General features: G+C 48.4%; 6 protein-coding genes across 6 annotated transcripts; 2 read left to right on the forward strand and 4 right to left on the reverse strand.

Moving 5' to 3' along the window:
* Nucleotides 1-2,568: 2,568 nt before the first annotated feature.
* DSM5745_01892 (uncharacterized protein) lies at nt 2,569-3,093 on the reverse strand (the record flags this gene model as incomplete). Its single annotated transcript, XM_026743908.1, has 1 exon — nt 2,569-3,093. The coding sequence occupies one exon, from the start codon at nt 3,091-3,093 to the stop codon at nt 2,569-2,571; it is 525 nt and encodes a 174-aa protein (XP_026607071.1).
* Nucleotides 3,094-3,391: 298 nt separating this feature from the next.
* DSM5745_01893 (uncharacterized protein) lies at nt 3,392-4,186 on the forward strand (the record flags this gene model as incomplete). The annotated part of the gene is made up of 1 exon (XM_026743909.1): nt 3,392-4,186. One exon carries the CDS (start codon nt 3,392-3,394, stop codon nt 4,184-4,186), a length of 795 nt encoding a protein of 264 aa, XP_026607072.1.
* A 540-nt stretch (nt 4,187-4,726) lies between these two features.
* DSM5745_01894 (Hsp70 family protein) lies at nt 4,727-7,723 on the reverse strand (the record flags this gene model as incomplete). Its single annotated transcript, XM_026743910.1, has 1 exon — nt 4,727-7,723. One exon carries the CDS (start codon nt 7,721-7,723, stop codon nt 4,727-4,729), a length of 2,997 nt encoding a protein of 998 aa, XP_026607073.1.
* Nucleotides 7,724-8,267: 544 nt separating this feature from the next.
* Nucleotides 8,268-10,020, reverse strand: DSM5745_01895 (misato family protein; the record flags this gene model as incomplete). Its single annotated transcript, XM_026743911.1, has 5 exons — nt 8,268-8,529; nt 8,592-9,124; nt 9,174-9,612; nt 9,676-9,878; nt 9,949-10,020. The coding sequence occupies 5 exons, from the start codon at nt 10,018-10,020 to the stop codon at nt 8,268-8,270; spliced, it is 1,509 nt and encodes a 502-aa protein (XP_026607074.1).
* A 547-nt stretch (nt 10,021-10,567) lies between these two features.
* DSM5745_01896 (uncharacterized protein) lies at nt 10,568-12,595 on the forward strand (the record flags this gene model as incomplete). Its single annotated transcript, XM_026743912.1, has 1 exon — nt 10,568-12,595. The coding sequence occupies one exon, from the start codon at nt 10,568-10,570 to the stop codon at nt 12,593-12,595; it is 2,028 nt and encodes a 675-aa protein (XP_026607075.1).
* Nucleotides 12,596-13,280: 685 nt separating this feature from the next.
* Nucleotides 13,281-15,109, reverse strand: DSM5745_01897 (uncharacterized protein; the record flags this gene model as incomplete). Its single annotated transcript, XM_026743913.1, has 4 exons — nt 13,281-14,401; nt 14,451-14,806; nt 14,869-15,036; nt 15,087-15,109. The coding sequence occupies 4 exons, from the start codon at nt 15,107-15,109 to the stop codon at nt 13,281-13,283; spliced, it is 1,668 nt and encodes a 555-aa protein (XP_026607076.1).
* Nucleotides 15,110-16,360: the final 1,251 nt, after the last annotated feature.

Here is a 16,360-nt window from a genome sequence, read left to right on the forward strand (position 1 = left end):
TACCACTTTTTATGAAGCTGTCCGGCGTTTTGTCCTTAAGGAGCTCTGGTAGAATAAATATATACGGTACCAATTTTCTTCTCTCTGTTGAATATAAAGTCATTGATCAATCCCAGTATCATATTAGCATATTCCGGATTGGCAGTAGACCAGTCCTTCTATTCCAACATATCACAAAATTGGTATTTTATCGAACATGTCGTGTAGTGTTTCAGATGAATCGATTATGCTGCAAGTCAACCCAAAGAGCAAGAGCAACTCAGCAAAATTCGAACAAGGTAGCTACAAGGCCATGTTGAAGTGGAATATCAGCCTGACTAAGAGATGCCTCTGGTTTGCTTCCGGGAGATAGATGGCCGACATGGAAGCAAGCCATTTCCAAAATTGTACTACTATCAACATATCCCCGAAAGCCTCTAGCTTTCTCGCCATAGTAATCATGCGTAAAATAGGATAGGTAGTAAGCTTCAGGTACTGTCTGATCAACAACGCTCAAAAATCAGCTCCAGCCCGTTTCCATTCGGCCCAGCGATATACTCATTCTTTAACGTGGGTCAAAAGTTTGTGCACACTTCCCGCTCCGCGTAGAACTTTAAAACTGTAACTTTTTTTTAAACCACCACAACTCCACTAATATAAGGTCTTTTAAAACTAAAATAAGTAAAAATTAAAGGCCTAATGCAAAGCTTTTAAAAAAACTACACGCTGTTATTTTAAGTTGCCTAGCCGTTAGGAAATTATTAACTAAACTTGTAACTAAGTTTCGCGTGTTTAAACATGTAATATATAATATAAAAAAACGCTGGATTACACACCAAACTATATTAACTAAGCCTAAAAAGGGAAGGCCTATTATTATTAGCTAATTAACTACCTAATATTTATACTAAATAATACATAAATTTTTTAGGTTAAGCTAGAGGGCGCTCGCGGCCAGCACCCCTAAATCCCTTTTAATTTTAATTATAAAGCGCGTTTTTAGGAGATATTATATTAAAAAATAGAAATTTAAAAAGAAAATACCTTTATTTAAAAAAGGAGTAAAAAAATAATTTAAATTTACTAAGTTATAGCGGAGATATAGGGGTTAAAATACTTAAATATTTTTAAATAAATATAGCATTTAACAAAAGGCCTTATACAGCGTGTAATTTATTTTTTACTATTAAAAAAAAGGCTTTAAAAAAAATCTCGTGAACCTAATAATTTATAGCAAGCTAATTTTATAAATAGTATAGGGTTTTATTTAGCGTGGTAATTAATTAAAATTAGTAGTTATAAAAAGGGACCCCAAGGCTAAAAAGCAGGGATACTTTGCAAATAGTTATATTTAGGTGCTTAAAAATAGCCTTATTAAAAACTACAAGCCTGGTTTTATATTTTAATAAAATAATATAAAAATTTATACTGCTTTGGTAACACAGGAGTGGTTTAAATCTTATAGTATTTAAGTGGTTAACTAGCCTCCGCACTTGCCTAATTTAAACCTTATTAAGCATGTTTAAAACATACTAAAAAGGTATTTTTTAAGGCTTTATTTATTTATCTTTTAAGAAGAAAGGGCTAAGACTAATTAAAATTACTTTTATAAAGTTATTTAAAATGCTTGGTGGGCTATCCCCCAGGCCTTAATTAATAAACTTATTAACTTTATGCCACGCTAAATAAATATAGTATATTAAGCACGCGGGTGGTATATAAAGTACTAAATAGCTTTAATTTACACTAATTTAAAAGTTCTAATTTATTGTGGTTGTTAAGTAATTTAATTTTAAAGTGGTTGCGTTGTACTATATATTTCGGGTGTGCACAGACTTTTAACCCATAATTGTATTGCCATGATCATAGATCCACGTCCGATAGCTGCTGTATATAGCCCCAACGAGATATCTCATTGCTATATGCGTTTAAGTTCGATCACAGCAATGCACCCGTCCAACCGTCCCATATTCCAGGCGCTGAGAGATATAATCATGTTTGCGTCAGGGCGAGGGAGTGAAACTTGAGGAAAAGTTGCAGGAATAGGTGCAAGAAGCCAGCATGCCATTTATACTCCGTAATCCATGTATCTGTTTTTCAGGAGTCTGAACCGGGTGGCTGTCATGTGTAACAAGGAGCAAAAGATATGGGACCATAAATTAAGCTGTCACTTACGGAGTACAGACTAGCTCTTTTCTGAAAAAAAGAAAGTTATTCCCCGAAAGGTTCAAAGCCCGGCTTGCTATGCAAACTTACAAGGACGACATATCACGCCAATTTGGTTTGTTATTGAGCGCACTCTGGTTATGGTGGACGGATAACCTGCTTGATGATGGCAATGAAACTTGCCTTCACAAGCTGTCAAACCTGAGGCTATCCAGATGTTAGAAGCTCTCGAACGGACGCAAAGTAAGCTTCCGACCCTTGCATTCCAACCAAAGGAGACCATTGCCGATCAACGCTTGGTTGGCCAAACCCGGTCGTTTTTGGAATACGAAAATAAAGCAGACCGGCGAGCCCGGCGCAGTGGGACGTCATAGAAAAGCAATCATGGTCCAAAGACAGCTTGCTGTGCCCTAGATCGATGAATTATGGACAGCATTTCCTGGCAATAACCAGCATCTCGTACTCAGCTAACCCCACATCCTCTTCGAAACTCAGGTGAGAATATGCCGAATCCCGAAAACAAGCCTCGTAGTCGGCCCAATCAGCTCTTGGCCCAAGCCACAGAACCATCTTGATCCCCAGCCCGTACGTCTTAATGTATTTGGTGACCAGCTTCGGTTCACGAGGGTAGACAAACATCCACGCCGTCGCGTCGGACGCACGGGGAAGGAGATCCCATGTGCCGCCAACCACATTCATATCCTGCTCTTCGACATAGAGGTTCACGGAGGAGTTGACTTCCACACCCTCAATTGGGACACTGGGATAAAGATAAGCAAGCAGGGCTTCGAGAAGGCCGGCGCCGCTGCCGATTGAAAGGGTGAACTGTGGGGTGGTGGGGAGGAGCGACGCTAATCGGGCGAGGAGGGGAGTAGACAGGGCTAGACAGCAATTGGGGAATGCGGCGGGGGACGAGGAGAGAAGAGCTGAGATTTGTCGCAGATCCATGGTCATACGAGTTCCAGGGTTGTCTTGTGTAGAGCTCAGAATCGAAGAAATTGGGTTTGAAATTCTGCGCGTCCCGACTCCCGCGTCTTTGTCGCGTCTCCCCGCCGATCGCATCGCCCCAGCCTCTTTTCTCGCTCCTGACCTCATCCTGCATTATCTCATTATCTCTCTTCTTTGGCTTTCTTTGACGCTACTCTCCACTCCACCACCATCCCTTACTTTACTCCGAATCGGGCACATACTACACTCTGATATCACAAACATCTCTCGCTGGACCGAGCCTATACCTCCCTCAAGCATGGCTTCAACCAAATCAGACCTCTCGAAACGCCGACGTTTCCAACCACCCATCACAACCTTCTTTACGACATCCTCCGACCCCAACAGTTCTTCCTCGCCCTCCCACCTGTCATACAATCATTACTCCGCCGTCACGAACTCCCCCACGCCAGTCGTCCCCGCCAAAGTCCAGGCATCGCTCCTCTCTGTTGGAATGCGCGTGCGCAAATCCATCGCCGACGGATACAAAACACACCAGGGCAAGGCCGATAAATACACAACCTTCTCATGCGACAACGCCAACAATGATACCCCGAAGCCAACGATAACAACTGCTACGATCTATAATGCTACAATCTACAATTCGGATGCACCGGTGCGCTCAGAACTCGCTCCGTTCTGCGGGATGAGCAAATCGGACGAATATACCTGCATTGCCCCTCAACCCCTCCCTACCGCCCACCACTACCATCACATCATCACAACAGAAGAAGACGACGCCTTCTCTATTCCTCCTAGCAGTCAAGAGTCCGTCGACTCCACGCTCGAACCCACTGCGCACAAGAAACGCACCCGCCACGACTTTGACTTCGATCCCTACGATGACGAGGATGATGAAATGGATCCGGTCCACCCTCACTCCGGAACAAACATAAGCGGGCGGACCATTCTCTCACCAAAGGCCAGCTACCAATGTCGCACAGCGCAGATATACAAAGCGGGCCAGACAATGGATCTCGACGACTTTGAAGAACCATCCTTCCTTCGGCGGAGGGATGAGGTTGAGGGCGAGATCCAGATGGGTGGGATCTAAAACAACCATCTGCCCTACCCATTCCAAGTCTGCTCTGCTATCTCCGCCTTCTCAACGACGAGCTCGAAAGTGAGAAACTTGGAACACTGCTGGTCTAAGTGGTTCTTGGATATCAATCCGAAGCGTGGTGTGAAATCGAGGAGCGCCTGCCTGTATTCCTTCTCTTCCGGACTGTCTCTTATTCCTTTCTTGTTTATTATTTCCCCCATGGCGCTTGTGTATAATACCCTGATAGTTGTGTCCTGGCTGTCTACTCCACATTCTGTACTTATGAGACCCGACATCGCTCACTGGAGCTGTATGAGTATCAACGCTAGTTTCACCAATGTTTTGATCCCGTGCTTAGCGAGAAGACTTCCAAAAGAATAAGTGATTCCCAATGATCATAATGCATAATGTATTCTATCTAGCCTAAGCGTACAAGCAGCGAGACCCAGAAGACCAAGCTAAGGGGCAAGAAGACGTCGGTATTTCTTCACAACAGAAGAATAATGCAGACATGCCATTAAGGGCGCCAAATGCCCAGCTTCGATTATATCTTTACAACTCATCCTTCTTGTGGTAGTCAGGCTTTTCGCTTTCTTTCGCAGACTCTGTCTCCTTGGCAGATTCTTTCTCCTGCGTCGGCTTCTCCGTCTTGTCTTTCTTGCCGTTCTTCTTGGTAGTTTTCTCGCCAGATGACTTCTTAGCTGCTGCCGCGCCCATCTTTTCGTAGATGCGATTCGAGATCCGCTCGATGCGCTTGAGATGAGTATCGATCTCTGCCACTGTCAAGGACGGATCGTCCGTCTCGCTCAACTGCTCTTGAATGAGAAGCCGGGCTTCGAGCCACGAGCTAGCGGATTCGTACGTTTCGGAAAGACTTATCAAGTCCGACGGTTGGAAGACGGAGTATTTCAGAGGAGCGGGTGTTGACGTGGTCTTTGAGGAGGACGTTTCGGAGGTTGATGTGCCATAAGCGTCGTCTTCTAGGTCATCGGCATCCGCCGATGGTGAAGGAGATGCCGAAGAGGATGTTTCTGACTCACTCGCAGTTGATGTGCTAGCTCCGGCCAGGCTGGAAGAGTAGATTTCCTCGTCCTGCTGGATTTGTTTTTCCATAACGCTCATAACCATCTGGGCGTTCTTGAGCGATTCCTGTAGCAGTTGAACACGCGCAGGACGAGCGGCATTTTCCTGCTTCCTCTTCAACGCCGGTTCGACAATCTCTTTCAAAGACTTCAACTTCTCCTTAAACTCCTTTGTTTGCGCATCTTCGCTGTCATAGATCCAGTCACTTGCGCTAGCCACCCTCTGGTTGAGGGTGGCCAGTTCGTTCGCTTTGAGCACCTTCACAAACTCTTCATCCTCCGAGAGATCCCGACTTTTATATATGAAGGATTCCAGCTCATTTAGGGCTTCTTCCCGAATAAGACGATCACGGTCTGAGGCGTCAAAGGCAGCGAGGCGGATTTGGATACGGGCAAGCTCGTCTGGAGATGGGGCAGGAACACCTAGCGGGGAAGTTGTGAAACTGACGGGAATAACTTCCAGCCGGGGTTGGGACGCGACTTTTTTGCTTTCTTTAGCAGAATCCGTGGCAGTGGCATCCTCAGCAGAAGACGTTGAGGCTTGGGACTCCTCAGCTTCCAACGTGACTGACTCGGTTGCCTCTCCATTTTCTCCAAGGGGCACCTGTTCATCCTTCTTCGAACCCAGGCCAAAGAATCCTTTAACATCCTCAACAACACTTCCTAACTTGGAATGTTCGACTTCACAGCTTACAAATCCACCAGAAACCTCAGGAAGACCGTTCAGGGGATTAAGCCTGATTGTAAATTTCGTAGTAATATTGGCAGCCGAACAGCTAAAGGTTTCCTTGAGTTTGTCGACAGATGCGGTGAGATTCTGCGTTTTTACTCCAAGGACAGGGACTTCGACCACGTCCTCGGCGGTCGAAACCTGTTGGTAGAAGCTGAACTCAAAATCTTCCAAGTTTTTCACTGTAACCTGTTTCTCAGGCCCGATTTGAGAAGTAGGAGTAAAGAGCTTTTGCTGCCTATCCTTGGACTCGGAAGACCATTTAAGAATAACTGGGTAGCCGGATGCATCACTAGCACGGATTTCTTTGACGCGAAAGCTGGGGCTGAGACCGGCTCCCTTGAAAGCGGCGCCAAAAACAGCAGCCTCATCGGCGTTGACATTCGTCCGGATCTTTTCCGAGCCCCCGCAAACCTTTTCTAGTTCTTTCTGGACAAATGGAGTGCGGATGGAACCACCGTGTAGAATGACGGTGTCAATGTCGTTCAGCTGCAGACCCGCAGCTGCCAAGGCCTCTTCAAGTGGCTTTGCGACCCGAGTAACATGCTTCTCCGCCAGCTCCTCGAATCTAGAGCGAGTCACACGGTACTTAAAGTTGACGTCTTCATCGTAGAGGCTTTCAAAGGATGCGCCGGTTTCGGTGTTGGCGCTAAGAACCTGGCGAGCCTTTTCTGCATCCTTCCAAAGTCTGGCCATGGTCTTTCCATGCCCGCGCACATCTGCGAGGGTAACACGGTCCTTGAGCTTTTTGTCCTCAAGCAGCTGAGAGACCATATCACCAACAAGAAGATCGTTGAGGGAGTCGCCGCCAAGAGTCCTGTCCGATCCTGTCCCTAAGACTTGGACCTCCTGGACAGTCTTGTTAAACCTTCCAATATCCTTGACTTTGCGGCTCTGAAAGCGGAGGACTGTCGCAGTAGTGGAACCGGCGCCCATATCGTACACAAGGTGGTATTCCGGCTTTTCTCCATCAGAAACACTGGGGAATGTTCGGCTCATCGCATAGTTGAGTCCAACAGCAAGGCCGTCACTGATCAGCGCATCCACGTTCAAGCCAGCCAATTCAGCCGCCAATTGCAAGCATCTCTTTTCATCAGCGGTGTAGAAAGACGGGTACGTGATAACCGCATCTCTAACGTCCGATCCCTTACCAGCCAGAGTATCAGCATTAGCCTTGATCTGCTTCAGTTGCATTGCCAGAAGCTCCTCGATGAGAAAAGCATCTTTCCTCTCCGCCTCGCCAAGTCTGTTGCTTCGGACGCCAATGGTACCCCGTTCACCAGGAGCGTCCTCCAACCTCAGAGAAGGAAAGCGTGCGTGATATGTCTCGATGAGTTCGCCTTTTCCGTCGTTAAAAGGGAGGCCTAGCAGCGTCTTGAGATTCACGTAGACATCGTCTGGGTATCGTGCAGATAATGCAAGAGCATCACCTCCGTAGAATCGTTCTGGAAATGATGCATCGCTTTGTCGGGTAGGTTTGAACGCAACAGCGGCTGATTCCTTGCGTTTCGAGTCTTTTGTGAGCACAATCTCCAGCGGGATTCCTGGTTTGACAAGCGCCGCCTTCAGGTATTCCGTGCCGACATCGATTCCAAGGACTGCTGAACCCGCGGCAGATGTGGGAGCGGGGAAACTAAGAAAGAAGAGAAGAAACGGGAAGACCAGGGCCGAGAGGATAGGCGAGGTCGAAAGAAGCCGTAATGGATTATTCGTGCTTCGTCGGCTGCCGAGAGCCATTGTCTATTAGTTCCGCTGCTGTTTAACGTCAAGGGAGATTAAATTAGCAAAGTGTCACAGAGATGAGCGCGATTTGCAGGAGATAGCGTACCTCCGAGGCAGTCGGTAAGAAGACCGAACGCAAACAATGAGTGAGACAAAGCAACCGACTCTTTTTGAAGAGAGGTATAGTAGTGGCAGATGCTCTAGTGGACCTATCTAATTGGCGGTAAATCAAGACAGCTCCGGTAAAAGAGTGCAGTATAGTAACAATGACACAACAAGAGGAATGAAGGCGATTAAGTAGTAGAATAAGCCATTCAGAAAAGGTTCATTGGGAGGTACTTCTGGCCACCTGGCAGGAAGTCTTGTTGACAGGTTGAATTTATGAATGTGATGCTGAGCGCAAGGTTGCCGCGGACAAAGAGGCCACGTTAGGTGTTTGTCATGTTTGCACAGTTGAACTATATGAGGAAGGGCTTAGGGACAACAGTAGTGAGGTAGCCCAGAACCGTTTATGCTGCGTGCCTAGTCATTTTTATTTTATTTTATAACAGCGCAAACTCTAATCATCATCAAAGTCCGAGTCGCTCATCCAGCCTGTCTCATACGACTCCCGAATCTCTCCCAATCCATTGACGAGATTCTCCCTCTCATCCACAGCGATCACTCGGCCCGCTACGGACTCTAATCCTTTGATTCTGGCAGCTGTGCGTGAGGACGCGGTAAGTGCGGCAACGACGTTGATCTTGTTCATAGTAATCGGCAGCGATATCATGTCATTGGGAAAGCTGTCAAGCAATGGGTACTGTAATGGTGTATGAAACCTACATGGCAGGGCGTATACGTTAGCGGATTCGAAACAAGACGGAGCGAGCTTGCTTCTCACCTGTGGAACATCGGCTCTGAATTGTAGAGCCGCATTTTCCGAACCATACCCAGGTTCGCCTCTAACGGTTCTTCCTCATCATCTTCTGGCTCTACCCCTCGTAAGACTTGAAGTTGGTTGAAGACATGGGACTCGTCGCTGCGCAAATCATAAGTGAAGTCCACGTCAAATTCGGTTTTCACCCTTGAAGATGGTGGATTAGAGGATTCCGCCTGATTGGGCTTAGGATTCGCATTCTTATCGTCTGCTGCCGGCGGAACCAATGAGGCCTGTAGCTCATATATTCGACGAATACTGTCATCACCTGCTAATAAAGACTCGAAATTTTGATATGGTCGAAGTCGAGTTGGAAGAGTTATACTTTCCATTGCGATACTGATCAGGGCCGATGTGTACCATTCGGAGTTATTGTTGACATGCATAGTACTCGGCAGCCGGCTGGGAGGATCTATGATAGGCGTGTACATCGTTGCTTCAGGAGAGATGGAGTAAACAGATCGAGCTTTGTTCATCTCACGTTTCAATCTACTATTCTGTAGACATTGTCAGCCGTAGTTCTAGGAGCTAGGCAAGCATCCTCACCTGATGGGTCCTTCTACCGTCCTCAATAGCCCACACCAAGACGGCCTTTTTTCCGTACTCATCGACGAGCCTGTCCACATACCGAGCTGTGAATCCACCCCAAGCATCATCAGATGAAGTGAATATCTGCAAGGCACGTAGCTGGTCACACTCTTCGGCAAAGGGCCGAACGTCTCGGTCGAGAAGATCATGCTCCTTGTCGAGCTCGTTGAATAATTCCTCGCCGAGGCTCCAGTCTTCAAACGGCATTATCCTAGAGTTAAGCTCATAGTCGTTGAGCTGAACAATTGAACGAGGATGGTAGAACACTCGATTATAGTCGGACCAGAAACGAACAGTCTCTGATGAAAGTTGGGGTGCTGGGATCCCTGTGTCGAGACTCTTTTGATAGGCGCTCTGTGGGATTGGAACTAGTTGTTGCTGGACCTTCTTGCCGTCCCTGAAACTAGATGAGCATCATGTGTCCAGCCGAAAAGAAGGGAAACTCAACGAGAATCCTCACCAGAGGCCCTGTCCGGGCGCCAGATCTTCTGTTAGCTCATACAAGGCATTGTTTTTGCGAAGGGTGCCAAATGCTCCCTTTAGATCATAGATCAGCGTCCGGGGTGTGTATGTTTCACCACCGTCTGCCCCAACACCTGGTCGGAAGTGGACGTCATGGTCTACTGGAGACTCCTCTTGTCCGCTGTATGTGAAATACGATTCCTGAGCGTAACGTTCAGCTACTTATACTAAATACAACGAGATGTTACACATTGCCACCATGTTGACTCACCTGAATATTCCAAAAATGGGTCGCCAGGTAGTTTGCCCGCTGTCCCAGCTGGAGCGTCAAGATCTCGTGCATGCTGAAACCCACACTACTTTACTTTTCAGTCATTGACAGGGCGTCAGAAAAATTGACGTCTGTGGGCCTGGTAAAAGTCCACAGATCGTTGCGACAAGAAGGCCGGACGTACATTTTGGTGCAATAATATATCGAGAAATAAACCCAGCATCGCGGAGTAGATTAGGCTTAGACTCGAATGACTTCAAGGCCAAGACAAGCACGGACCACTTTTGATCGCGGGGTCACGTGCTTGGTAAATCTGGTGTTTGTTTACTGCGGGTCCGGCTTGTTATGGTGCATCACCGCAGAAGAAACATCGCTTTTCTCCCCCCACACTTTGACATCAATCTCTTCCCGCACATACCTTTCGCTGCATTGTTTCCCATGCTCAGTATTACCATCGACTCATCATAGATACGCTAGCTCAAACCTCGTCCATACGGCCATGGATTCGCCGTCGAGCACCCGGTCCAGCCCGTCAAAGGCGCTCAATCCCCTATCACCAGAGCGGATGAATCAGCAGACAATGCCGACTTCACCATCAACCGTATCCGACAGTCTGCACATGCAGCGCAAGAGCCAAAGAGGTCTCTCTGATGTACAAGCCAGAGTCGCATTTCTCAACAATTTATCGCGCGCGGGTAGCCCAGGAGCCGGAGCAGGATCAACATCAGCTGGAGGAACTGCGGCCCTTCAACGAGCCATCCTTGGACGCGAGGAGGCCGAATCAGCTCTATCCCGCGTATCCTCGCAACTCTCAGAAGCCCAATCGCGGGAACGCCGGATCAGTGAAAGACTCGAGTCACTACTAGAAGAATTACAGAGCTCCAAAGAACGCCAGGCCCACGAGAGATTGGTCTTCGAGAAGGAAATACGAAAAGCTAGAAAGGAGGCATTCCGCGCTGGATCTGCGCTCGTGAAAACGCAAGAGGAACTGAAGCACAAGAAAGCCGAGGCGAAGGGGCTAAGCGAGGAAGTACAGTCCGAGCGAGAAGCGAAGGAGAAAGCGAAACAGGAAGCTTTTGAGCGTGCATATGCAATTGCGGGCTTAACAGAGGAGCTCGATGAAGTCAAGGGTCGACTACGGACGGCAGAAGCAAAGAACCAAGCGATTACCCTTCAACACGCCCGGGCGCGCGAGATTAGAAAGCTGGAAGCTCCTAGGATGTCCATAGCGGAGGGAGACCTCGCCTTGCTGATGACTCCAAGCCCACGAAAACCCAAACGACCTTCGGACGCTCTGGGTGATGAGTCTGCACAGAAGATAGCAGACCCTGAAGCTTCAAACCACGAAGATACACCACCGAAGAAGCAAATCAAGCTAACCGAGCCCGCATCTCCTTCTCATCAGGATACGCCATCGAAGAAGCTAATAAAACTTTCCGACCCTTTGTCTCCACGATACTCCCAACAATTCGGGGAGAGCCCTCCTCTTACAGTACAAGAGCTTGTTGACAGATTGCAACTAGAGCTCCGGTGGGAGAGGAACGAGAGGATCAACGCAGAAAAAGACGTCGAGTTTATGCAGCTACAGTGCATGTTCAAGATATGCGCCTGCCGCGAACTGGAGAACTTGGAGATTGAAGCCCGGGGAAACAAGGAGGTCAGCGCAGCTGAGAACCAGCCCCAGGGCCAGATTGATGAAAGTAAAGGCGCCGAAGAGAGTAGCCATCAACAACAAATAACGGGGCCGTCTGAAACAGAGCTCGAAGAGGTAGTGACCCGCCAGGAAGAATTCCAAAGGGACACGAAAGAGCCTGATATCCAGGCGCATATCGAGGAGCAGGTGGTTCAAAGGGAAATGCATGCGCTGGAAACCCAGCCCGAAACTGAGGAGCAGGAACCCAAGGGAGATATCCGAACAGACAGTCCACAAGAAGACGAGGTCAAGGCAGAGCAAACCCAGGAAGACGAAATTATGGAAGATGAAGTCCAGGAGGAAGTGGGGGAACCGCTCATCACCTTCTCGCCTGCTACGGGAACTTTCCGCACCATACCTTCACCACTTCGGTCGCCGCAAAAGCAGCCTCAAGAATCTGCTCCTCAGGAACTCCAACCTTCGCCAATCAAATTTAACCCCAGGCTGGAAGCTCAGTACTCTCCTTCCGCAACCCCTGCTCAGAAGTATGAATCCCATCCGCGTGAAGCATTATCTGAATCAATTTCTCAAAGCGAGGCTTATTCTAGAGATTTGACTCCAGAAGCTCATCCTTCTCCAGTGGCCACTGAAGCGCAGCCGCAGCCGGAATACGAAGACTTGCATCATATTGAGCATGTGAACGAAATCCACAACGTCAAGCGCATCCCGTTGCGCAGTGATAACGAGGCGTCTGATCCCTCCGTTATTGCTCCAGGTACCCCCATCAGTCGGGAACAAGCACTGGCCCAGATCAGAGCTCGGCGTGGAAGAACCAGCGAAATGAAGAGGTCTGTTAGCGCCAGCGACGCTGGCTTTCGGGCTGGCGGGCTAAACGTCACTCCGGCACGGCTGGCTCGGAGGATTCCCGGCGTTCAGAATGCTACAGATCCGCGAGGTGACGGCGTCAAGAAGAATCGCAGAGACATGAGTGCTCCAATTAGGCCACTCCGATAAGGCCATTTACTACAACGCAATCACTGAAGTGGGTGATTTGAACAGTTGTGCCTTGAGATGAAGTTTATGCCCGGGCGAGTTGTTATGAAAGCTGTCTCCAGATACCCCAGCGTTTTTGAGCGACATGGCGTTTTTTTATTGCTGCTTACAAGGGCATTTGATTTTGACCTGATCTTTCTTGCTTTATTTGTCGTGCCTTTTTGGTCTCTTGGGAGAGTTTGATTCTCACCTATTTCTCGGGCCTTCCGGGGCGTTTTATTGGAATGTTTGGATTCCGGTCTTTGTATATCATTCTGGCCCAGAACATACATGCATTGTTTGCCGACTTCTCTTGTTAGATACGCGATGTCCTCGCACATTTCCTTTGTCCTGCCTTAGATAGCTAGTGTCTTCTCCATTGTCTAGATTTCGGTGTATATTTTTGTGAATCTCATTTACCTAAGAATGTTTCGGATAGTCAAGTTTTGCTGCTGCTGCAGCGCGGAGCTACAATTTATATCACAAGCGGCAGAGGTATCATCAATCCGTTCAAAGCAGTAGCCCGCCCTAGCCTAGCAAACACCGTAAAGATAGCCATATGTAACGTATAGTATGTACAATACCCATAACGGTGGGTTGAGGTCATGGAAAGACTCGACGCTCAACCGGAAGAGAAATCAGCGAAGAGTAATGTATGAGTAGAGCATCAAATGATAGAAATCCCACAGCATCTAATCCGTGCACTATCAACGTAGGCACTCCGACCCCACCAGGTGAGGACGAGTTCTTCTACGAAGATCCGGTCTGCTGCGCTCCAGGTGTCGAGACCCATTTCAGCCATGTCTTCTGCACTGATTCTGACTGTGTCGATGTCGCGGATTTGTGTCTCTGGGAGGGAGTCATGGCTGTGGTCTAGGAGTGGGAAGGTGTCATCTTCTGCGCTGGGGTCTTCGGCAGTGACTTCATCGGTCACATTTTCGGTGTCATCGGCTTCATCTTCGTAGGGAATACCGCTGTTGAGTACTGGATCATCCCCGCTTTGATCGTCATGTCGTGCAATAACGTCTGAGAGTGTCGCAAAAATTTGCGTGGTTAGCTGGCGGAAGTATGCAATTAGGGCAATTTCTGGTGGCTGCGTCGGTGTTTGTTCCGGTTGCATGTTTCGGCGTCGGATAGAGCCCGAGGGGAGCTCGGGAAGATTGTCTAAGCTCGCTAGGAGCCTCGCATCCTGTTCGACTTCGTGCTCTTCCCCTTCCTCCTCGGAAAATCCGTCGCGCTTTTCACCAGCCGAGGCCCACCATATGAAGGACGTATATGCTAGTCGAGTCCACGATAGAGGCTCGACAATGGGGCTGGAAGAAAATGTTGACGCAGCGTCCGAGTTGTCGTCAGCGCCGCTAAATTCGAGATTGGTACCCTCATCCTTGAATACACGGCGCAATCCCTTCCGGAGGGTTGTGTAACGCCGTGCATCACGTTGGGTGGCTTTCAATTCTGTCCGTGACGATTGCTTTTTGTCCACGGGGGTAGAAGACACAGTAATAGTCGGGTAGGCCTTGTCTGCGGCATCCTTCGAATGAGAAGGAGGCAAAGTGACTAGGATATCGAACAGCTCTGGTTTCATGCTTAAAACACTATCTGTGCTGCACGCAATCCAGGCACTATCCCGCTCAGAATCCGCTGAGCCCCTTATGAAGGACGAGAGGTACGGAATATCATAGACACCGACATTGAAGAGAGCGCGGGGTCGTAGAGCTGGTAAGCTACCTGAAACAAGTAAAGGGAGGAGAGAGTTCGGCACTGAAGCTAACAAAGACAAATCGTACACTGTACTATAATCAGCAAATCTCCTTGTATACAAAGAAGGACATCATACCATAGTTACAGGGTATTTGCACCGGCGCTTCTGCCATGAAAAGAACTCTCCTTCGTAGCAACGCTGCTCTATATAAGGGAAATATAAGGGGACCGAACGAATCAAGGAAATCAGGCAGTGACGAGGCTGGGTGGAAGGGCGTCAGGGCCGGCCTAGACGTCTCCAGCACATTTGCATCACTGATAGCTCGATGCCTCTGCAAAGGGTCCGGTCTGTCACCGTGGGCTCTCAATCGGAGACTCAGAGGTGACTCAAGCGGCGAGTCGGGTACTGCCGATATGTCATTTGCGGATAACTCGTGGGTCTCCCAGTATTCTGATAATCGGTGCGTGTCGAACACATGCTCCGAGTAGCGCCTGCCAAGCGACACATTTTCTAAGCTTTGTTGCAGGAATTGCAAGGGCTGTGTATTACTCACTGGGCTAATTCCTTCAATTTCGAAGCATGCCGCCAGCTTTTGCCCAGCCTTCCAGAGCTCAGCGGTACAAGGACGCCAATCGAAAACATCTTTGCATTGCGCTCCGATTCGTCCGCGGGCTGATTGATGAAGGCGCTGATGCCGGCATAGTCTTCGTGAACGAAATAGCTGGTCAAGGATGCGGTTAGTAAGATGAGACACTTGTCTAGTTTCCGTACATACACCAAGTCTTCCGAGACATTGTGCAAACCCGACGGTAATGACTTGTACTCAACAGCTCCTTCGATCTCGACTATTCCCAGCGCTATCAGCAGGGCGCAACGGCGATCGCACCAGTGTCAACTCACCACCGGGTATGGTGCGTTTCCAAGTCACCATGTACCTAAAAAACACTCGAGGTTAGCGCACAAAGAGATAAGACCAGTATTGTCTGAGCTCACCCAGCTTTTATATCAAAATGGATTACGAAGAGCGCCGCGATGCCCGGCGGTGCCTCAGCAGCTGGGTTGCGGGGTACATCAAGTCCCAAGGACTTCGCTTTCACTGACTGACGGTCCATGGCGCTATCAAGCGTCAGGTAAAACGATTTAAGGCCCCATGGAACCTCCCACGTAGGACAGAATCAGTGAAATGGCCGCATTGATGATGGGAGACCGATTGACAACGACAGCAGAATACGGGGCTGCGGAGACGTTGCCGGTCGGAGCTGTTGCTAGAAGGCGTACTAGCTGTATACGGTTAGCACTGAAGTATCACCACTATCCCCCTTTGGGAGCTCTTGTTGATGATCACCACGATATTCTGAATCTGTCCAGCAGCCGACTCCAGCCCTGCAGAAACATCTTTCTCAAATCTTAGCTTGTCATTATCTTTGCGAGCACCAGACAAGATACCTAGGGCACAAATACTATGGATATCCCTCGGCATCCCTACTATCCTATTGACGCGCGCATCATCGACTACGCCTCTAATGAAGCGTCTGTTCTCGCCTTAATAGCTACTGCAAGCGTAGGTTGTACAGCTCTTCTAGGAGCTACGTTGATGCTGAGTATCTGGGCACGATCAAATTTGAGGAAAGCAGAAAGAATTGCCATTTTATGGTTTGTTCTCTGTACGGGTCCAACACCAACTCCATCGTGTTCTGAGAATCGGTCCTAATGTCTAAAATTATACAGCGGGCACGCTCCATTGCTTCTTCGAAGGTTATTTCATGATAAACCATGGCCGTATGGGACCTGCCCAGGATTTCTTCGGTCAATTGTGGAAGGAGTACGCGCTCTCGGATTCGCGCTACTTAACGTCCGACACCCTAGTTCTTTGCATGGAGACAATTACAGTAGTGAGTGAGGGGTTTTGTGCAAGTGGTGCTATTATATCTTTCGCTAATATGATCAAACAGGTTCTCTGGGGACCATTATGCTTTGCAGTCGCTTATGCGATCATCTCGAACCACTCTCTGCGTCATCCATTGCAAATAATCGTTTGCATGGCT

The sequence above is a fragment of the Aspergillus mulundensis genome, assembly GCF_003369625.1.
Source record: "Aspergillus mulundensis strain DSM 5745 chromosome Unknown scaffold_1, whole genome shotgun sequence".
In the NCBI taxonomy this organism is placed as follows: domain Eukaryota; kingdom Fungi; phylum Ascomycota; class Eurotiomycetes; order Eurotiales; family Aspergillaceae; genus Aspergillus; species Aspergillus mulundensis.